General features: G+C 43.4%; 1 protein-coding gene, 1 long non-coding RNA gene and 1 pseudogene across 3 annotated transcripts; all 3 read left to right on the top strand.

Moving 5' to 3' along the window:
* Positions 1-41: 41 nt before the first annotated feature.
* Positions 42-8,422, top strand: LOC133964922 (protein LYRIC-like). Its single transcript, XM_062399251.1, has 13 exons — positions 42-688; positions 922-1,050; positions 2,721-2,793; positions 3,119-3,292; positions 3,648-3,698; positions 3,820-3,960; positions 4,306-4,386; positions 4,502-4,570; positions 4,666-4,787; positions 5,873-5,989; positions 6,129-6,236; positions 6,430-6,556; positions 7,479-8,422. Exons 1-13 carry the CDS (start codon positions 353-355, stop codon positions 7,541-7,543), a joined length of 1,593 nt encoding a protein of 530 aa, XP_062255235.1. The 5' UTR covers positions 42-352; the 3' UTR covers positions 7,544-8,422.
* Positions 8,423-10,074: 1,652 nt separating this feature from the next.
* Positions 10,075-12,941, top strand: LOC133964924 (uncharacterized). 2 transcript variants are annotated; one of them, XR_009923833.1, is made up of 4 exons: positions 10,075-10,325; positions 11,523-11,646; positions 11,759-11,848; positions 12,378-12,941. It is a non-coding gene; the product is annotated as an uncharacterized LOC133964924 (long non-coding RNA). The 2 variants fall into 2 exon arrangements; XR_009923832.1 differs by lacking the exon at positions 10,075-10,325 and adding an exon at positions 11,173-11,387.
* Positions 12,942-14,896: 1,955 nt separating this feature from the next.
* Positions 14,897-23,284, top strand: part of LOC133964685 (lysosomal-associated transmembrane protein 4B-like) — a 32,264-nt pseudogene continuing 23,876 nt past the window's right edge.

Genomic DNA, 23,284 nt, shown 5'->3' with positions numbered 1-23,284 from the left:
TGTTCAATTTACAAACGTCCTTGAAGGCAGCATTTCTCTTCCAGTAAAAACGGGCCATATGAGGTGAACCTGTCATATTCGAGTCGTTGGTGCTGCACTAACGGTGGGTCTTATTGTAGGATGATGTCAGTTAGCCTGTTGGCTAGTTGGCGAATTTAGTTGGTTAACGCGGTCTTCACGGGATTTGAATATCTAGCGTCTGATCAGGCCGGGGTTGCTGGTGCGGGAGGAGATGAAATCACGGTTTCCCATCATGTGCAAGTCGTTCCGTTATTTTTAGCTAGCACCGCAGGCTAGCGCGGCCAATGGTGGCCAGCACAGCGTGACTAATCTGTCTGTTGTTTGAAAAGCGATGCAAATGGAGCAGTGGCAGGACGCGGCCTCTCGGCAGGTCGAGCTACTGACACACCGTCTGAATGAACTGTTGTCCAGGGGCCTGGAGCTGCTGCGCGTCGAGCTCGGCGTGGATCTGGGTTTGAAGCCCGACCTCATTCCGCCATGGGTGATCCTCTTAGCGGCGTGCACCGGGCTGGTACTGATGGTCGCTTTGTGGGCCTCGGTCTGCCGGGGTCTCTTCAAGAAACGACCTGCTCACAGTCCTATGGACGACGGCATTGAAGTGACGCGCGGTCTCAGTAAACCTGTAAAAACCGAGGACCTGAAGAAAAAGAAGAAGAAGGCAGAAAAGGCGAGTAAACCGAGCCGGTCTACACCCTTCACTAGCTCGCTAACCGTACGGCTAACGAGGCTAGCTGTCAGGCTAACATCTCATTTACAACTGCAGCTAGCTTACATACTGTCACCCCAGGCTAGTGTCCACGCCTGGCCACGTTAGCCGGTGGTGGCATTACATACATTGACTGTAACCAAGCTGGAATTTGCACTAGCTCTTTTCATGGTATTTTCACATGTTCTTTTCAGAAGGCCCAGTCTAATGGGAGAGCTGTCTCTGAGCCACAGGAGGAGGTGGAGGAGGTCATCGTGTCGGAGGAGACGGTGCCACATCACCCGCCCCCGGCACCAGAAGTCAAGGCTGAGAAGGGTGCAGAGGTAATTTTCTGTCCAAAAGACGCATGGCAGCTTTGTGTCCACTCACTGTGATGGATATGCCCTGGTTGGTCGTATACATGCTGCTATTGCCTATAACTCATATGATTCGTGTTTTTCTGGCATCCTTTGCATAAAACGCGGTACCACAGACAACGTCACGTTTTCTTACTGTCACCCTGCAGTGATGTTACCAGACCAGCTGCCAGTGTTGGGTTACTGTTTTTAACCTGCACATGCAGCAATGTCCTGTATCATGACTCCTGGCCTAGAACAGTACAAGATGCAGCCTTTTCCTAGAAGCCGCACACATACCACAGAATGACCCTAACTGTGCTGCTGGAATGTTAGAATATGTAATAGAATAGACTAATGAATGATTCTTACAAAAGAGACCTGGAACAGATTTAGATTCAGTGTTGGATGTAGTTTCACTTATAAATAGTGGCTTGAGCATGCCGATTTGAGTGACTGTCCATGGTAGGAGTTTGGTTATGCTTGCCCAGTTGCAGTGAAGTCATGTGTACTAGTGTGTCCACTGTAGCCTTTTTCCAGGGTTTCTGAGGGGTCTTCTAAAGTTAAAGAAAAATTAAACAACTTAAATTTTAGAGCTTAAAACAAGACCACTGTGGAACTGATAACTCAGACACCCTGGTCAGAAATTATCTCAGACCACTTGACTTGCTATGGGAAGGAATATGGCTACTCTCTGCCTGTAGTTTGAGAGATAATGTGGTTTTTCAAAGGCATTTTGCTACTTTCACTGTATCTTCAATTATGGGTATGCATAATTAATTCAGGGTCTAGGATATTCCCTCAATCTGCCGTACTTGATTTAAAGGGGACATATTATGAAAATGCCACTTTTGTAGTGCTTCTACATGTTAATTTGGGTATCTGGCATGTCTACCGTCCCAAAAACTCTGGGGGAAAAAAACTACTCGCACGATTTGTTGTGGTCTTTCTATGTTCGAAACGATACGCTAGAGTTCGTCGAATGGGATTACGACCGAAATAAACGTCGTAGTCACGCCCATGTAGGGAGTCTCGCTACATGGCCTTGGACGAGCGAGCTAACGCTAGCCTGGCTCCACCGGCCCGGTTAGCTCGCGAGCTAACGCTCCCCTAGCTAGGGGAGCCCGGCTACCGTTAGCTCGCGGGCTATCCAGGCTGGTGGAGCCTGGCCTCAATTAGCTTGCTACTACTACCTGTCATACATTTAAGTGGCCGCATAAACAAGGGACCTCCGAGACACCTCTAAACGTTGACTCAACAGTGTGGAAGGATGCTGCTGCTGCTCAAGCTCCCACTGCTCCCACTTTGGAGCTGCGCTGGGGAGCTGGGGCTCTCGCATCCAGGCTCACCAGAGGTAGACAGGGTAAAAAGGTGCTGTTTTAAAAGATCCTTGTGGTATTTTGACCAAAATATGTTACAGACATTTCATTAAGACCCCAAGGAACCATATCAACTGTGGTAAAATTTGCATAATATGTCCCCTTTAAGTCTTAAATTTCAATCATCGCTATCTTAAAAAGGTCTTAAATCTAACTTGTTGAAATCTGCAGAAATCCTGCCTCTCCATTTAACTAAGCCCTGTCCGACTGCCCAAGTGCTTTCACACATGCATTAGTGTTCATGTCGACCTAAAGACAATTTTATTTGTCTTCTTCCAGATAAAGAAATCCAAGAAGAAGGCTGTGAAGGAGACTAAGACAGTGTCTGCACATGGCAAAGAACCAGAAGAAGGTGAATGAATCACATTAAGATGATACAACAAAGTTATGTCTGGGCATATTATTAAGTCACCTTTTTTGTACATCACAAAGGGATGGATCCGCTAAAGTTTGGACATATTTTCTAACAAATTTGAATGTTCTTTTGTATGGTGACTTCTTTATCCACAATTCCAAGACTGGTATAATGGGACCAGCCAAAGACTGTGCCTGACTTTTATTTAAGGAAATTACATTTTGATTTCATCCAATGCATCCCCATGCATAATCTATATCATATATACTTCCTTGCAGTATGTTGCAACTAATTCCAGGCTACATTCACACTGACATTTTAGGCACATGGGAGACCAAAGTCAGCAACAAGGAGAAGCGTGAACAGCGCAAGAAAGACAAAGGCTCTAGTGATGGCTCAGCCAGTCCTGGAGGAGGGAACACGCCTCTAAGCTATTCTCCAGAGCAGCCCAAGGCCCCTAAAGCTCCAGTTACTGCGACCCAGAAGAAGAAAAAAGGTGACTTCATCATGGATATTTTTGAGTTTTACAATTGAGAAGAGGGAAGCAGTTTGTAATCATCTTGTGTTTTTTTTTTTTAATTTTATCACTTGTATACATGAACACCGAGCACTAAATCTCTGGACCATCTTGGATAAACAGCCTTAATTTGGCATCTAGAGAGAGATCTGTGGAGGCGGTTGTTGCATTTATGTGGTCTCTTGTTGACTATACAAACAGCCATTAAGGGAATTGAAGTGAGTCTCGAGTGTCTTTTGCTTGGAGTGTGTGTCTGTGCATGCATTTGCGCGCTCTCCTCAAAAACATTCTCAAATGGATGTCACATATATTGACCTTCATCTTTTATTGTCAGGAGAATCCACAAAAGTGAAGACAGAGAAGGTGGAGGCTGTTGTATCTCAAGGTAATAATCAGCCAAGAATGTTTCAGCCATTGACATCATGGAACGTTTAATATATTTACACATATTTGACCAAGAACACTGGTATTTGTACTCAGGCTGAGCGGTCATCTTTTGGTTTCAGTGAACAGCAGAGAGGTGGCAGCAGAAACTGTGGGTGTGACGGACATGGCTGTCAATGCACCTGCCCATGTTGTTCCTCAGAAGTCAGGCCCCTGGACCACCAATAGAGAACCAGCGTCACTTTGGAGAGCCGAGATTGATGGTAAAAAATTGTGTCTCGTTACTACATAACTGCTGAATCAGAATTCTATTGATTTCCAAGTAGTTAATTGCAGGTAATTTGCTTTGGTGCTTTGGTTTATAACAAGCTAATTATTAAGTAGAGGACTAAGGGGAACGATAAAGCAACTGAAGAAGCAAGTACTGTTATACAAACTACACACAAAGGTATCAGTGTAATATTCTAAACCTTTTTATAGCACTTAATGAAGTAGTTGGTGCCTGATGACTTATCAGCTGCACTGTGAGAAGTAGGAATGTGCTGGCAGATGTGACCCATCTACATTGAATTCAGTTTCCCTGTCATAGTTATAAAACTGTGTTTCAGAGTCGTGGACTGTGATTGACAGGGGAATGCCTACTACAGAGCTTAAATTGTCTTTTACTGGACTGGGAGTTGGTGCTGCTCGTAAGTATACAGTGAAGTGATGATGTGTCAAGTGGCTCTCAGCACTAGATGGCATCGTTTACCAAAGCATCACATGTGCCTGGCACGTTGAGTCACTGACTTGTGTCTCTTATAGAGCCGCACGCTGTGAGCGACCTTCCCTGGATCAGTCAGCCCAGAGTGGACGAAGGGTGGTCTGGCCTCAGTAAGGATATACATTTAATAGAACTCCTGTTTAAAAAAAATCTTTATCTAACTTCTTAGTGAACCTCACATCTTTTTGTTTCTTTTTTTTTTCAGATGGTGGTTCAGTCAACCCCAGCTCTGACTGGAATGCCCCCTCTGAACCCTGGGGAAACTTTGAGGAGCCCACTCCTGAGCTGGTTCCTGCTCAGGAGCAGTCCCTCCCTGAGCCTGTCAAGGTTAATCTTCTGATCAGAGTCAATGTACATACACCCAGGCTTAAAGAAAAACATAATTCTGTTTTCCTTGAAGCTTAAAAGGGGACATATTATGAAAATTCCACTTTTGTTAATTTTGGTATCTGGCATGTCTATCCTCCCAAAAACTCTGGAAAAAAACAACTCCCGCGATTTGTTGTGGTTCCTCTATTTCAGAAACGATACACTATAGTGCGTCGAATGGGATTACGACTGGAATAAAGTCATAGTCACACCATGCCCATGTAGGGAGTCTCGCTACATGGCCTTGGACGAGTGAGCTTACGCTAGCTGCTGCTACCCGTCAGACATTTAAGTGGCCGCATAAACAAGGACCCCCGGGACACCTCTAAACGTTGACTCAACAGTGTGGAAGGATGCTGCTGCTGCGCCAGCTCTAGCTCCCACTGCGGGGCTGCGCTGGGGAGCTGGGGCTCTAGCAGCCAGGCTCACCGGGGCTGAGGGGGGCGGGGCACTCAAAACAGGTCAATCTGAGGAGGGCTGTTTTAGACAGGGGAAAAAAGGGTGTTGTTTTAAATGATCCTTGTGGTATTTTGACCAAAATATGTTACAGACATTTCATTAAGACCCCAAGGAACCATATCAACTTGTGGTAAAATGGGCATTATATGTCTCCTTTAAAGAGTAACAAGTCTGTAGTTGATGACTCCTCTGGACTCAGGCCCTATGGCAGCTGTCTTGGTTCTTCTATGCTCCTTGTAATAGTGACTCAACAGAGTGAATACACACAGGAACTTTATTGTTTAACTTTTTTTTAAGACTATTAAAGCCATGACTCTCCAAAAAGGTTAATTTATAGTTGCTGACTTTCAGGACTATGTAGATGTGTAAAAACATGTTTTTTTTTCAATTTTTGGGCGAAAAATAGATGTAAATGCAGGTATTTTGCGATGCATCAATTTATCAGTGCTATATTTTAGATTGCCACCAGATGGTGATAGCATTTTAAAATCTGAATTGTTCAGCTTAAAATACGTTTGTTACTGTTTAACATTTTGAGTCTGTTTCTTTCTCTCTGACTTTTATGTTATGTCTATTTTCCTCAGGATGATGACGAGGATGAAAAGGACAAGGGAGAGGCCGCTTCTGATGGAGCAGTTAAAACTAAAAAGAAGAAGAAGAAGAAGAAGAAGGCTGGAGAGGAGGGAAAAGCAACTGACCAGGTAACTGCTAATGAAATAACCCTTTTTCTGTTTTCTGTCCACGTGTTGGAAGGCTATCTACAACATCTTTCAGTCTTCGGCGTGAATTTGATCTTGAAGTCACGAGGTCACATGTAAACTCAGCTTGTGTCTTGTAAAGGGCGAGGAGCCAGAAAAGGAGGGCACACCTGCAGCCTCAGTGAAGAAGCAGCCACCTCTTCAGGAGAAACCTGCTGCCATCCAGCCTGTCAAAGCAGCTGCTTCTGAGGTCAGTGGAGCTTATACTTGACACAAGAGCATGTGTATTCTAAACGTGTTCCTCTCCAAGATCCTCAACATACTTCCTGCCCTGTCATCTGAATAATCTAGTCTAATCATGGTTACATACATTTTCAAATGCATTCATTATGTTTTTTTTAAATAATGCAATAATCAAAAAGTGGGTTTTCTTTTCTTGTTAGGCAAGAATGGAGCGACCAGTGAAGGACAAGATATCCCCCCCAAAAAACGTCACTCAGGTGCCACAGAAGCCCACTGATGGAGAAACCACTGCCAAGCAGAACAGCCTTCCTGCTCCAGCTCAACAGAGTAAGCACATTGGGGGTCATTCACCATTATCTTCTTAAGAAGCCTTCTAAGAAAACTCTACATAAGAATTGCAAAATTGTTCACATCTGTGTTCTTATATTGATGAAGGCCATGGATCGTAAGTTGAAAAAGCGTGCCAGTTTTTTTCTAATTAGCATAGGTAAACGCCCAGGTAATGCCTATAAAAGGTTATAAGACTTCAGTGCCATGTTCACACCATACAGTTTATGGTGCAAACACAGAACTCACATTTAAGAAGCCAGGAGCGATTGAACGTAATTCTGTGGAAAGCACAATGCAGGACCTGAACCGCACCGTGTCATAAACTGTGCAAGGAAACCTCTGACTTGGTGCTTTATTAGCTATTAAAGATACTAAGGTAGCCATATCATGATAACAAATTGTTGGATGATATTTTGTTCCAGAAATTATTGTGATAAATTATATTGTCATAATTTTGAAACCATTTCATACCACTAATATATTGATAATATTATAGAATATAATAATAACCCTTTCAAAGAGCAATTCACTTTGAATTCTAAAGAATATTCAGTCTGACATTTAAATTAGAGTTTAAATATTAATTTAAATTAATATCACATATATAAAATAAACCACATGCAACCAAAACAATAAATAACTCTGGTGCTGCTAGCAAAAATTGCTCAGAAGTCTAATATATTTATCATGTTATTAATATATGGTATCGGATCATGAATACAAATCGTTCCAGTCACTTTAACACTGATGTCCTGGCTGTGCCCGTCGCAACATCAGACGAGCTATCAGGTCTTATTAACATATGATGGGTGTTGGTTTTTATTAGTTTAAGTTACAGCAGGTCAACCTAGCCCTAGGTTGAAACGATCTATCACACATTTGTCTGACTAACCATCCTCTCCTTTTTTTGTTTCCACAGAAAAACCTGAGGAGAGCCAAGCACCCAAACCAGCAAAGAAGAAGAAGGCAAGGAGAGAGACATGAGACGGAGTCCCCTTGGCAGACCTCTGTATGCAAAGAGCTTCATATCCTGTTTATGCAACATCATTTGTGACAAGGACTTTGAACTAGGGTCTTCAAGATGAACATAACTTGAACACATGTCTGGGAAACGAAAACCATTTTTATACATGTGGGGTGTCCGTCGGTGGATCATTGAAAACTGAACCTAGATGCAGTGCAATCTAATATATTGCGGTGTTAATGATTTTAAGTACGCATTTGATACTGATTTCTGTCTTCTAACTCGACTGAATCAATTAACGGATTGAAGGAACTGTATTGTAATGTGTAGAAAATTGACGCTGTCGGTGGCTAACAACTGGAGTGTCCTTTGAAGAGAATGACAATGGTCAACTTGCATCAGGTCACTAAGTTATCGGGCCACCATGTTGATCTGGCCTATGATTTTCAGTCTTTTATTTTTGCTCTGAAATTTGTGAGGCATCATGGTACAGTGAGCACCTTTCGGTGAAAAGAGCACAGATCAAATGTATAACAGTTTTGGCTCAATGGGGTGAAAGACATTTGTGACATAAATGAGACATTGAGCATCATTAGGCACAGAAAGGGAATCTTGTCTGCTCTGTATTTTTGCTCCCTTGTATGTGACTACATTTCATTGACTTGGTCCATCTGGTTTGTCCCTTATCTGACATTGTACTGCAGTGTGTCAACAACTGTCTTTGCTGTTTTTACTATCTGACTGCTTTGTGGCTGGAGCCGTGCGGGAGCCTCTGACCTCTTCACGATGTTCCACCTGTGGTTGATTAGCAAATCTTCAGAAACTTTTGTAAAACTTATTTGTAAGAAAAGCTAAATCCATATGTAAAAATACTAAATAAAGGCCAGTTTTCTATGGCAGGCTTTGTGTTACATGGTTTGAGTCATCCGCTTACAGAGGTCCTGAGTGGTGCAAGTGTGCATAAGATAAAGTTAGGTCCATAAATATTTGGACATTGACACATTTTCATAATTTTGGCTCTGTACACCACCACAATGGATTTGAAATGAAACTATAAGTGCAGACTTTACGACAACACATTTTATATGTGGAACCCCCTTTTTAAGGGACCAAAAGTAATTGGACAAACTAACATAATCATAAATGTAATTGTCACTTTTAATACTTGGTTGATCATCCTGCCGCACCTCATCCTGCGGTTCACCTTATCGTGTGGTGCACCTCACTGTGCGGTGCACATCATCCTGCAACGCACATCATCCTGCCGCGCACTTCATCCTGCAGCGCACCTCATCATGCGGGGCACATCATCCTGCGGAGCATATCATCCTTCGGCGCACATCATCCTGCGGCGCACTTCATCCTAAGGTGCACATCGTCTTGCGGATCACATCATCCTCATCCATCATCCTCATCCTGCGGTGCACCTTATCGTGTGGGGTACCTCATTGTGCGGTGCACATCATCCTGCCGCGCACATCATCCTGCAGCGCACATTATCCTGCCGCGCACTTCATCCTGCAGCGCACCTCATCATGCGGGGCACATCGTCCTGCGGAGCACATCATCCTTCGGCGCACATCATCCTGCAGCGCACAGCGGCACACATCATCCTGCGGCGCACATCGTCTTGCGGAGCACATCATCCTTCGGCGCACATCATCCTGCAGCGCACATCGGCACACATCGGCACACATCAATCTCGTCCTGCTGCGCATATCATCATCACCGCACATCATCCTGAACCCACATCATCCTGCCGCGCACATCATCCTGCAGCGCACATCATCCTGCATCATAGTGCGGCACACATCATGCTGGTGCGCACATTGGCGCACATCATCCTGCAGAGCACATAGTCCTGCGGAGCACATCATCATGTGGCGCACAGTGTCCTTTGGCGCAAATCATTGTGCAGCGCACATGGTCCTGCTGCGCACATAATCCTGTGGGGCACATAATCGTGCTGCGCACATCGGCGCACATCATCTTGCGGAGCACATCGTCCTGCGGAGCACATCATACTGTGGCGCACTTCATCCTGCAGCGCATATCATCATCACCGCACATCATCCTGCCGTGCACATCATCTTGCGGCGCACATGGTCCTGTGGAGCACTTCATCCTGCGGCGCACATTACAGCCTTTTGATTAAATTTGATATTCTAACATTTAACAATACCGGACAAAATCGATTCATGTACGTGGGTCTAGATATAACATTAAAGGGGACATATTATGAAAATTCCACTTTGTAGTGCTTCTACACATTAGTTTGGGTATCTGGCATGTCTACCGTCCCAAAAACTCTGGAAAAAAATCACTCCTGCGATTTGTTGTGGTTCCTCTATTTCAGAAACTATGTGCTAAAGTGCGTCCAATGGAATTTCCCCCGAAATAGACGTCATAGTCGAAAAATGCCAATTTAGTACATTCCCCCATAGCTCTATGCACTCCCCCACTACCACTCGACCCACCCCTAGATGGACCCTCCCACTTTATAGAAGATCGGTCCACCAGTGTCCGCCATTTCATTCTTGCAAGCCTTGGAAACACTTGGATTAGCTTACTAGCAGCATGAATCGGTGGTCGGCTGCAAACATGTCTTCATGTGACTCCAGCTTCAGAAGACACAAGATTGAGATGGATTCAGTTCATATATGATGGCAACGTTCCTGCCACCACTTTGAATCGGACTGTTTTATCAACCTGGGCCAATATAACGCTGGATTCTCTAAAAGGTTGTTATTGAAAGAGGGGTCGGTGCCATCTTTCCATGGCAATACTGAAGACGGGGGAAATGTAAGTATTTTTTTTTTTATAATTCTGGTATTTGCTTCTTTTAGACATTTTGTGTGGAGGCTAGTGCCGTTAGCATGTTGTGCCGTGTTTTTGAGGCTAGTATGTAGTGGTGGGGGATGGGGAGAGACTTTACAGGAGTTTTCATTAATCCAGGACGGCTGGCGAGTCCACGGTGAACGGTGTTCACATGGCAGGTTCGTGAGTATTGTGGTCTCCACGGTCTCCCCCCTCCCCTCCGCTCGAGGGGCCGTAGCACCTACTACGAGCCCCTTAGCAGCTACTACGAACCCCGGTAGTAGCTGCTACGAGCTCCGGTTGTAGCTGCTGGAGCTTGAAGTTAGCTACGGATGTTTGTAGCAGCTGCTAAGAGCTTCGGTTGTAGCTGCTGGAGCTTGAAGTTAGCTACGGATGCTTGTAGCAGCTGCTAAGAGCTCCGGTTGTAGCTGCTGGAGCTTGAAGTTAGCTACGGATGCTTGTAGCAGCTGCTAAGAGCTCCGGTTGTAGCTGCTGGAACTTGAAGTTAGCTACGGATGCTTGTAGCAGCTGCTAAGAGCTCCGGTTGTAGCTGCTGGAGCTTGAAGTTAGCTACGGATGCTTGTAGCAGCTGCTAAGAGCTCCGGTTGTAGCTGCTGGAGCTTGAAGTTAGCTACGGATGCTTGTAGCAGCTGCTAAGAGCTCCGGTTGTAGCTGCTGGAGCTTGAAGTTAGCTACAGATGCTTGTAGCAGCTGCTAAGAGCTCCGGTTGTAGCTGCTGGAGCTACGGATGTTTGTAGCAGCTGCTAAGAGCTCCGGTTGTAGCTGCTGGAACTTGAAGTTAGCTACGGATGTTTGTAGCAGCTGCTAAGAGCTACGGTTGTAGCTGCTGGAGCCTGAAGTTAGCTACGGAAGTTTGTAGTAGCTGCTACGAGTGTCGGCCGTACGTGCTGCCGTGGGAAAAAAAATCAGCGGCACAGTACTAACGGGAGGACACGCGAGTGAGGGGGAGAGCGTGGAGAGCACAACACTCACAAACCTAACTTCCAGCTGCAGCTGCTGCTATGGCTGCTCGTTCAAGATACCGGAGTATGTTGTTGTCATAATGTGCGGGAATAGAACGATTATTCATTACCAGCCCTAGTTTGGGGAAATGTGTACTTGTATCCTTGTATGCATGACAGTAGTACAAACATGAATAACATTGCTGCTTTTGGTGTTCAGGCAAGCACATCTGTTCACGGTGCTAGGCTACATCACGTAGCATGCCAGAGGGACCCACCGAAGATGCGCACACATGGAACGCAGCTTTCTATGAAAACACTGCGACCTCACTACAAAAGTACAGGTTTGTTTACCCTCAGTTACTTCGTCATGTCAATGATTGTGTCACCGTGTTAAAGTTATAACAGCATCTCATTTGTTGTGACTCCATGGATATTGTGTCTGTTTTATCATAGGCACACAGAAAACTGTGCTGCACTGATGTCGGTGTTGGGACCTCAGCTGTCAGAGACCTCGCTTGGAGGAGGGAGAGGACAAGATGTGACGTGAGTGACTCAATATTTAATCTAAACATTTCAATAATCACAGATTACCATCCTACACTTTTTTAGCTGTTGCAGCCTTTGGGTGAAATCTTTGTCGTTCTAATAGAAGGGAATCTTCCAACCCTGTTCATAAGACACCCACATATATTGTCTATGAAAACTGCCTCCTGGAGCTGTTTGAGGTGTGTACTGTGTGTTGGCTGGGGACAGATGTAATATATAAGAAGGGCGAGCGCACAGCAAAGCCGGTGAAAGCAGATGCAATCTTCCATGATTCTTACTGGCTCTATTTAAAAGCCAAACAATGTACAAACAGTATGTGAAACATAAATAACATATCAATTAACTGCTGTCTTTAAATGGTCTTTAAAGACAAATAAATGGATAAATAAATGGTCTTTAAATGGTCACCATTTAAAGACCATTTATTTATCGTCTTCACGATAAATAGAATAATATAATTATAAAAGAAAATAATAAATACAAAAAAGGGCAAAATGTCCAACTTTTTCCCCAATTTGTATTACAGATTACATGGATAACCTGTGGGACCTCATCTTTCACGTGGTTTTTCAGGACCTGGCCCCATATGTGAATGAGGTGCTGAAGATCTCAAAACCTGAGGATCTCTCTGCCTAGTATGAGAAACCTGACAAGCAGGAAGTTATAGCCAGCTATGTGTCGAGTTTCAATCAAGGGCAGGTCTGAACCCTGTATAACTTCCCTGAGCATCAGGGAAGACTCTGCGTATCTGGAGCACCGAGCAGGAGGGCAGGACCACCCTGATTCTCCGGCCCAGAGGGCCCCAACACCAGCTCACAAAGCTTCTGTACGCCAAATAACTGTAACGGCTGAGCAAAGTTCACATTGTATTTAGAGAATAAAAGGTGACACACAAATATAAAGTGTTCCTTTGTTTACAGTATAGCTACTGATGGCACAAATTGTATTTTTGTAATGAATGTATTTATTATACTTGGTATTTTTTGTATTTATTACCTCTGTCCCAGCCAGTACATTTAATAACTATGATTAAAAAGCTCTGTGGCAATCTTTCTAGCAATCTTTCTGACAATAAAAGTTTATAGAAACAGTTGTGTGCTTTTCAACAGTTGTGTGCTTTTAATGTTTGATATGTAACTTGTCAACAATTGACACGTGTAAGATGAGCAGTTAGCAAAGTAATACAGAGGGAAGAGTAATTTATGTATTCTATTCCTCAGTCATAATTTTATTGCAGAAATGATTGATATCTCATGCATAAAAAAAACAACTTACTGCTCTATTCCTTTTAGACATAAAAGCCCATAATCTGCCCTATAGATGTTGAATGCATTCTGTAGTGAGAACACATTCAAACACATGTCCTACCCCTCCATGAGAGGGGGGAGGGGTGAGAGGGGTGAAAGGGGGTGGGGTAAGATGGGGGCTGGGTGAGAGGGGGGCGGGGCCCTCAAAACAGCTTGATCTGAGGAGGTCTGTTTTAGACAGAGTAAAAAGGTGCTGTTTTAAATGATCCTTGGGGTATTTTTACCAAAAAATGTTACAGACATTTCATTAAGACCCCAAGGAACCATATCAACTGTGGTGAAATGGGCATAATATGTCCCCTTTAAAGTCATGAAGTTATTTTGAGAAGGGATGGCCTATTTCTACGGTGGCCCTGAGAGCTCAACGAACAGCAACTTAAGAAAACACATGCAAGTTGACAAAACACATGCAAGTTGACAAAACACAAGCAAAGTAAGAAAACATCTCCATCAATTTCACAACACAACACTACACATTACAGAAACGCGCAGCAAATAGTCACACGCGCTGCAAATAGACACACGCGCTGCAAATAGACGAACAAGCAGCAAATAGAGGCGACAACACAACGGAAGTGTTTCCACAGGACAGGTAAAAGGGATGGACACAGGAGACACTAAAACGTCCAATACACTATACAATTTCGGTTCTGCACAGGGGTCGGCAACCCGCGGCTCTGGAGCCGAACGCGGCTCTTCAGTCCCTCTGCAGTGGCTGTACAGTACAGTGTTGTGCATAAGTTTCGCGATCGCTGAACTTAACGAATCAGTTTTCATATTATTAACGTGAACGTAACGATGAACCTGATTGAACGTCACGTTCATTTTTTAAATCATCATTGTATCAGGCCCTCAAGAAATACCAGGAGCGGGCGTGGGTGTGTGTGTGCGTGTAGCCAGCGCACCGGGGCTCCGACCCCGCCCACTCGCTCGGAGAGAGCCACAGTGAGCTCTGAGCTCTGAAGATGGTCCGATCTAGAGACATGCCGTCTTCTCCTGTTAAACTGAATAAGCAGCGCTAACAAGCAAGCCCCTGTTTGTGAGGCCATGTATTGTCCATAGTGAGCAGGGGTTTGAAACCTTTACTATCAAAAGAGACATTTTGCCCCCTCTTCTGAGCGAGTGGGCGGGGTCGGTGCCCCGAGACCCGAGACCGGTCAGCCCGCTACACACACACGCACACACACACACAACACACAAACGCCCGCTCCTGGTATTTCATGAGGGCCTGATACGATGATGGACGTTCAATCACGTTCATCGTTACGTTCACGTTAATAATATGAAAAGGGATTCGTTAAGTTCAGCTATCGCGAAACTTATGCACAACACTGTACTGTACAGCCACTGCAGAGGGACTGAAGAGCCGCGTTCGGCTCCAGAGCCGTGGGTTGCCGAACCCTGTGCGGAACCGAAATTGTATGGTGTATTGGACGTTTAGTGTCTCCTATGTCCATCCCTTTTACCTGTCCTCTGGAAACACTTCCGTTGTGTTGTCGCCTCTATTTGCTGCGCGTCCGTCTATTTGCTGCGCGCGTTCATCTATTTGCAGCGCCTGTGTCTATCTGCAGCGCGTGTGACTATTTGCTGCGCGTTTCTGTAATGTGTTGTGTAGTGTTGTGAAATTGATGGAGATGTTTTCTTACTTTGCTTGTGTTTTGTCAACTTGCATGTGTTTTGTCAACTTGCATGTGTTTTCTTAAGTTGCTGTTCGTTGAGCTCTCAGGGCCACCGTATATTTCAATGGTAAGATAAACGTCATCCCTCGGCGAACTTCGACGCCCAGCGGACGCTCCCTGGAGAGTGGGCTCTCTGGCCCTTGATGCCCGGCGCAGTGTTGTGAGACAGCGGACGCGACGATGATGATCTCCCCGTGGGACCGCTGGTACTCCACCAGCTGCTGCCTGTGCTGCCATGTCCGCACAGGAACCATCATCCTGGGAGCCTGGTACATGTTGAGCACCGCCTGGTCGTTAGTCCCGCACTGTTCCTGTAGACATGATCCAGCAACACTATCACCGGGGAAAACACACTGCCGTCAAGCCAGCCGACACTCGAGTCTCTGTGGTCAAATCAGCCGACACAGAAATTCTACTGCACCCATATACTGATACTTATGGTAAACGCATCCGGACCGCCCAGAACGGGAACAGGGATATTTCAAAGTACAATAAAAACTGTTTGCTCAATAATTCCAGAGTGAGACTGATATGGCTGTGTTCAATATCAGACATTTTTACTGTATAGATTAAGAGATTTTTCAAAGTAAAGTCCAACATTTCTACTGTGTAATAGATCATTTCTGGATATTTCAAAGTACTATAAAAATACTTTTCCCAATAATTCCAGAGTGAGACTGATATGGCTGTGTTCAGGACCTCTCAGGCTACCCACACAATGAATATTAGACATTTTTACTGTATAGATTAAGAGATTTTTCAAAGTAAAGTCCAACATTTCTACTGTGTAATAGATTATTTCTGGATATTTCAAAGTACTATAAAAATACTTTTCCCAATAATTCCAGAGTGAGACTGATATGGCTGTGTTCAGGACCTCTCTGACTACCCACACAATTAATATTAGACATTTTTACTGTATGGATTAAGAGATTTTTCAAAGTAAAGTCAAACATGTGCCCAATCAAATCGGTTTATTTCTGGATATTTCAAAGTACTAAAAAAATACTTTTCCCAATAATTCCAGAGTGAGACTGATATGGCTGTGTTCAGGACCTCTCTGACTACCCACACACTCAATATCAGACATTTTTACTGTATAGATTAAGAGATTTTTCAAAGTAAAGTGCAACATTTCTACTGTGGAATACATCATTTCTGGATATTTGATTGGCTAAGTGTTTATTACATAATCCTAGTATTGAAGGAAATGCTGGAGATAACCCTGCAGCTCTGCCGTATAGCGGACACACAGCGAGTGTTAACAACAGAGAACCGACAGACAGCTGATCTGCGGCCCAACCGCAGTCAGTGAGTCAGTCGGTAGCGGGGTTAAATTCACTTCTGAGGTGTAACAGCCAGTTTCGAATGGAAAGTGCAGATTCCATACATTTACACTTAGATATTTAATTAAAAGACACTTCCTTTGACAACTGAGACATAAGTTACAGGGTTGACTCGTTCAATAAAAAAGGAAAAATCTAACAAATAAAAAAAGTAATTTTTTTATTTACCTTAACCCTGATATCGAACTCGCATTTCCGCCGTTGTCTTAGTCATCATATATGCGACATAGTAGAACACGTTTTCAGTGCTGACCTTCAACTCGTCCGACAACTTTTACAAACTTTGCAACTTGTTCATTTTCGGATTTCGTTTCTGGTGAGAAACTTTGTCAGCAGATCCTCAATCCAGAATGCCAGCAAGACGAGGGTAAGTACGCAACAATTTAATTGAAAATTACCTGACGGACACAGATACGTTTAAACTATAGTGGGGCTCAGCGCTGTCCCCGGGACTTAAATGGCGGAGGAGAGATAGACAGCCTCACTTCACAACAGCCTTGCTTGCGTTTCATCATATCGTATATCATATCATCATCAACCAGTTTTATAATTGGTTGTCTAGGACATTACATCTTCCCTCTTGACAATCAACATTCATGTACAAACCGTAATACCACAGTACAAATACTTTTGTGCATCCTTATTCTTTTCTTAGTACAAAGTAATGCCAACCTTTTCAAATGTTCTGTTTATTTTAAAACAGTATGTCAGGACAAGACTTGCTTGCTTACAAGGGACATTTTATTTTGTCATTATGCCATATTTTCACTGGGGTATTATTAAAAGGTTTTGTGAATTCACTTAAAAATAATTAATGTTAAGGACCAATATCGCCACAAGCATGAACTTGAATGTGTATTTATTTTACAATCAGTAGACACCAAATATATTCCAATGAGTCTTTATGTTTTTTCCCATTTTAGAGTCTTGGTTTTTCCTGACTTTGGAAAGGTGAGTCCTTTACAAATTAAAAAAATATATATAAATGACCCAAAAATTGTTATTTCAATTTAAGTCCAGAAGAGTTTCCATTACGGCAGAGGCTATTGTGTTGGTCATAGCTAAGCTTCATGCTAAGGCTGAAGAAAAGGATGACACCACTTTCTGGGGTGAGGCATGCCAGGATCTGGGAATTGCTAACAGTAATATCAATAGGAAGAGGCTTAAACATGCATATCATCGACACAGAAAGGTAATAAAGGTTGTACTTTCACCATTTCAATATTTATTAGTGTATTATGTCTTCGTAAAGAAATCCATTCATTCCTGAGCTAATTATTCATTTCAAGGTTTTCCTTTGATGTGAAGATGAAAATTCTGAGAATCACTCAAATTGTGTTTCAGATCAATGAAGCAGTGAGCCCTCCACAAAAGGCAGGGCCAGTTTCCCCACAGCTTGATTTTGATATTTCATGGCCAGTTTCCCCACAGCCTGATTTTGATACTTCATGGCCAGTTTCCCCACAGCCTGATGACATGACTGTAGGGCCAGTGCACCAACAGCCCAATACACAAACATCGACAACTCCAGCGGAAACTGCAGAGGTAAATATTGCAATGTCAATAATGACATAATTGTTATGATATTGCAATGTCAATAATGACATAATTGGATGATCTGAATTTCCCTCTGGATTAATATAGTATCCATCTATCCATCTATCTATCTATCTATCTATCTATGAAATACAGAATACTGTATCAGTTTTTTCAAATCATGGTGATAGAAAGTTCTACAAAAGAACTGTTAGGAATCCAGTAAATAATACCCTGTGACAACAATGGTTAACGTGCATCAACTGTTATTAGGCAACTTCACAACAACTTGTTCACTGATTTTACTGTGTTTTACAGTTCCATTGTACAACAGGAAATGGCAATGGCTCCACAACATCATCATCAGCGGATGAAAAAGAATATGAGGAACAATTCTTTTCTCATCCATTGCCTAAGCAACCCTGTTTTTTTTTCTTACTGAAAATCAATGGAAAAAACTCAGGAGGACGCAGCGTAAACGGCGTTTCATAACACTGAACTGGACAGTTTTTATTGCTAATGGACTCCGCAGCATTCATCCACATTGCAGTTTTGCATTCAAGAACCACAATGTCCAAACGATCGGGTCGACTAGAAATGCACCTGTATTTTATTGTTCAGGCTACTGTCTTTTTAAAGACTGCCCTGTTAAAGTTCAGGTGACAGTACAAGATGAGGCATCACTCAAGGCGGTTGTGACCTTTAGTGGAGACAGAGTGTGGCACCACAGCGAAGAACTGCAAAGACGTCTGGTGCGGGCAGATGAAAGGGTTGCCATAGCGGATGTCCTCACCACCAAACTGCCAAGAACACCTGGAAGACAGTGTTGTGGAATCTGGATGTCGAGATGACGTTCCTACAACCGGTGTCATGAAAACGCTCTCATGCAATAGCCGAAAAAAAAACAGAAGGCACAAAAACGAAATGATTAGTTTAGAAATTATGCGGGAGGAGGAGCAAGAGCAAGATTCAGAGGATGCAGTTATCCAAAAAATAATATTGCAGCCCAAAAGCATTATGCTTTGGTGTGACAAGACTCTCAACTTGTTTTTTGAGCGGTGCAAATCTGACATTGTTTATTTGGATGCGACAGGCAGCATTGTGCACAAAGGAAAGGGGCAAACTGCCCCATTCTATGTGTACGAAATGGTGGTGAGACATCCATCAAAAGGATCCTCCCCTGTTCCTGTGGCCACTTATCTGACAAACGACCACACCACAACATCTGTGTCATATTTCCTGGGGTCCTTTGTGACGGACTTAAGAAGACTCCACGGAAGAAGAGTAAAAGGCCAGCAATGTTGATCTGTGATGGCTCCATAGTCCTCCTGCAGGCACTACAACTTCTGTGGATTGAGCCTTCAGGAACTGCTGTGCAAGTACTATGACATTACAACCGAACAAGGGCAAGAGGACTCAATAGGGCTTCCGATTTTGCATCGCTGCTTGAGTCATGTGATGAAAAATGCAAAGGACCTATGCCGAAAACAGTGAGTGATTGCTGTATATGCTGAACATTTTCTAACATCATAACATGGGAAATATCTGTAAAACTTATTTTACAAGCTTTGTCCTTGCAGTGCCTCCCAACATTACCACCTGGCAATGCATGTGTTTGGCCTCATGACCCAGGCTACAACACTTAAAGACATGGATGAAGTTGTCATCAGTGCTGCCATGGTGTTTTCCAGTTCCCACAGTGAGAGGAATGTTGAAAAACACTTCCAAAATCTCCAGAGGCTGTTGTTAAAAGCAGGACATACTGGCAGTGATGACACAAACATTGTGGAGCAAGACTTTGTGGTATGTGATCATTGTCTCAATTGCCACCCGTTTTATAGCAATAATTAATTGTTGTCTTTGTAAGGACTGTATTCACATCCATAATTATAGCAAAATGCAAATTGACTACAATCCTTAAGAAATGACGGTTTTCATTTGTTTCCATATCCAACTCAAGAAAAAAAATGTAATTTCTTATTATTTTTTCTAGAATGATGTGGGACCAACACCTTTCCAACATCATTTTGAGGAAGTCATTCAGAGGGCAGAGCTTGAGAAAGATGGGGATCCGAATGTCTATTTCAGCCCAACATTCATCCCAAACTTGCTGAAATACTTCCTTCCTCAGGCTGCTCTTTGGTCTGGCTTACTCCTGGGTTAGTCCTCTTCTATGGCATATGCTTTGATACATGTTTGTTTTAATAGCTTATTCAGTAAATAAATTAAAATTGCATTATCTTTTGGCAGGTGACCTTGGACGCCACGGAACGGGTCCTGTGTATGACAGGCTTACTCAGAAGTTCAAAATAACTGCCCGTAAACCCACACAGGTACTTGAACACAAAAGATCTGTTAGAAAAATTGAAAAACATTGCATTATTCAATCCTGGATATTACAGATTTGAATGCAAATAAGGTGAATGAAGCAATTTTTATGTTATATAACGTACTGTACATGTTGAACTCCAGAATTACACCAAAGACAACAAAACACAAGGGATAATGGAAAAAAGCCAGTGGGACCTCAAAAAGATCCGCTTTCAACGGAGACGGCTAACCAGACTGGACGATTTTGTATATACATACAAGCTCACACTGAATGCCCTTCTAAGGGAATACAGTGACTCCATGAAGAGGAAGAGGAAGGTAAAAAATTGAAGCTCTGATATATAAACTATACATGAAACTCCTGGGATTGGTGGCTTTTTTTTAAATAAAATAAGTGAAGTTAAATGTACTTCAGCAGTGCAGTAGCTGAACTATTAACATTGATTTACTCTGTTTGATCAACTGTAGACACACCGTGTGGATCTGGAGCGGTGGAAACAACGACATCAGAAGAGGCGAGGAGTTTATGTGTCCCCTCTAATAAAGCCTTTTGTTTTCAAACAGCAGAAGAAAAAGGTAAATATTTTGTAGAGCTATCCATTATCATTCCATATGTTTAAATAGCTTAAAAATGTCATCGATAAAAAGTTTGTGTCATACAGAATCTTTTTGTGTTTCTCAGACAACACAGAAAACACACGGATTGTCAACAAGCAATCAGTGACATGCTTCATCACAGGTAATCAATTGTGGCAAAGTTACACAAGGACAGGAAGCTAATCAAAAGCACTAATGTACAACAGCTGTAAATCAAAAGCTTATTGTTGCATTTTGTGCTTTAAACACTTCCGTGACTTAGTGAATTGCCATGACATGCAATTACCGAAACGTATTTCACCATGTTGGTGGTATGAAAGCATATAATGAAAAGCTTCCAATAATATCTAACAATTTCTATATCTAGAAACCAACAGACAAGGTCACTACCAAAATCCAATCAGACATTACAGGCCATCATGAGGAGGATACAAAGGGAAGCATTGTTCAAAGTCCAGTGGATGCTCCATCTCAGGTGAACTTAGTGTTCAAGTGTTATCAATCCATCCAATGCAATCAATGTATCTGGGATGTAAATTGTACATTTCATTAAGTGGATGTATTCATACAGGATGTGTTTAACTTATCATCTGTAAATTATTTATTTATCTACTCCAGCAAATAACTTGTATTATTTTTATGACCCTCAGCTCAAGGAATTGTGGAAAAGAAGTGACACAGAAGTGGTTGTGTCTGTGGTCCCCTCTCAAATCAGAGGGAACAGCTGCATAATCCACCACAGTGAGCTACGGACACTTAGACTTCACCAGTGGCTTACGGGCGAGGTATGTAGTCCTATTAATATAATAAAACAAATTACCATAAAAAACGACCCAAATAAATCTCTCCACTATACATTAATCAAATACCTATGTCATGCTGCTGACTATTATGTGGGTGTTTAAATATATCCCCAGTTAAAACATTTTTCCATTAGTAATGTACTAATGTGTGAATTTGTGATTCTGAATGTCAAGCATGTGATTGTCGAGTCGGTACCTGTCCGTCGCAACATTCGTTCCCTCTCTCCTTCCTCTCTGGCCTCCTCTGTTATATCAGCCCTCCCTTCCACTGACTCTTTCTCACTCATGCATCCTAACTCTGCCACTGACATTCTCCTTTCTACTCTGTCCTCCTCTCTTGACTCTCTCTGTCCTCTTACGTCACGACAGGTCCGCAAGTCCCTCCCAGCTCCGTGGTTGTCTGACTCGGTGCGTGCCGTCAGAGCCACTATGCGATCATCAGAAAGGAAATGGCGGAAATCTAAACACCTGGACGACCTGCTATCTTATCAGTCTCTTCTCTCCTCTTTTTCTGCCTCCATTTCCACAGCCAAAAGCACTTTTTACCAAACTGCAATTCAAGCCTCATTTTCTAATCCCAAAAAACTCTTCTCCATCTTTTCCAACCTCCTCAACCCTCCCAGTCCCCCTCCTCCTTCCTCTCTTCTACCAAGCCACTTTGTCAACTACTTTACCAAAAAGATGGATGACATACGCTCTTCATTTTCTGATCCTCCTTCTATAACCACACTTCCAACAACTTCATCTTCATCCCCTTCGCTCTCCTCTTTCACCCCCCTGTCTCCCAATCAAGTTCTGACCTTGGTAACCTCTGCCCGCCCGACCACCTGCCCCCTTGACCCCATCCCTTCTCACATTCTCCAGTCTATTGCCCCTGACCTTCTTCCTTTTCTTACCCATCTAATCAACACTTCCCTGTCAACTGGCTGTTTTCCTAATTCTCTGAAGGAGGCAAGAGTAAATCCTCTCCTGAAGAAACCTACCCTGGACCCGTCTGAAGTAAATAACTACAGACCTGTCTCTCTCCTTCCCTTTGTTTCCAAAATTCTTGAGCGTGCTATCTTTAATCAACTTTCCTCCTATCTTAACCACAATAATCTTCTTGACCCTCACCAGTCTGGTTTCAAGGCAGGTCACTCAACTGAGACTGCCCTCCTTGCTGTCTCTCAGCAGCTTCACACTGCTAGAGCAGCCTCTCTCTCCTCTGTCCTCATCCTTCTAGACCTCTCTGCTGCATTCGACACAGTGAACCACCAGATCATTATTTCCTCCCTTCAGGACCTCGGTGTCTCAGGCTCTGCTCTCTCCCTGCTCTCTTCCTACCTCAATGAACGCACTTATAGGGTAACTTGGAGAGGGTCTGTGTCTGAACCTTGTCCCCTCACTACTGGGGTCCCTCAAGGTTCTGTCCTAGGTCCTCTCCTCTTCTCTTTGTACACCAACTCCCTCGGCTCTGTCATTCACTCGCACGGCTTTTCCTACCATAGCTATGCCGATGACACCCAACTAATCCTGTCTTTTCCCCGATCAGAAACACAGGTAGCAGCACGAATCACTGCCTGTCTGACCGACATCTCTCAGTGGATCTCTCAACACCACCTGAAGATTAACCTTGACAAAACTGAACTTCTTTTCCTTCCAGGGAAAGACTCTCCCATCCACGACCTGACTATTAACTTTGACAACTCTGTGTTAACCCCCACTCAGACGGCTAGGAACCTGGGCGTAACACTCGACAGCCAACTCTCCCTCACTGCCAACATTTCTGCAACAACACGGCCCTGTAGATTCATGCTGTACAACATCAGGAGAATACGCCCCCTTCTCACTCAGA

This window comes from Platichthys flesus, chromosome 11 (assembly GCF_949316205.1).
Source record: "Platichthys flesus chromosome 11, fPlaFle2.1, whole genome shotgun sequence".
NCBI lineage: Eukaryota > Metazoa > Chordata > Actinopteri > Pleuronectiformes > Pleuronectidae > Platichthys > Platichthys flesus.
This window is presented reverse-complemented; position numbering and strand designations above follow the sequence as displayed.

Bases quoted from the DNA above. Each gene is read 5' to 3' on its own strand.
- LOC133964922 (XM_062399251.1), top strand. From the start codon at position 353: ATGCAAATGGAGCAGTGGCAGGACGCGGCCTCTCGGCAGGTCGAGCTA. The intron at 689-921 runs GCGAGTAAACCG...TGTTCTTTTCAG, and splicing joins AGAAGAAGAAGGCAGAAAAG to AAGGCCCAGTCTAATGGGAG. The intron at 6,557-7,478 runs GTAAGCACATTG...TTGTTTCCACAG, and splicing joins TCCTGCTCCAGCTCAACAGA to AAAAACCTGAGGAGAGCCAA.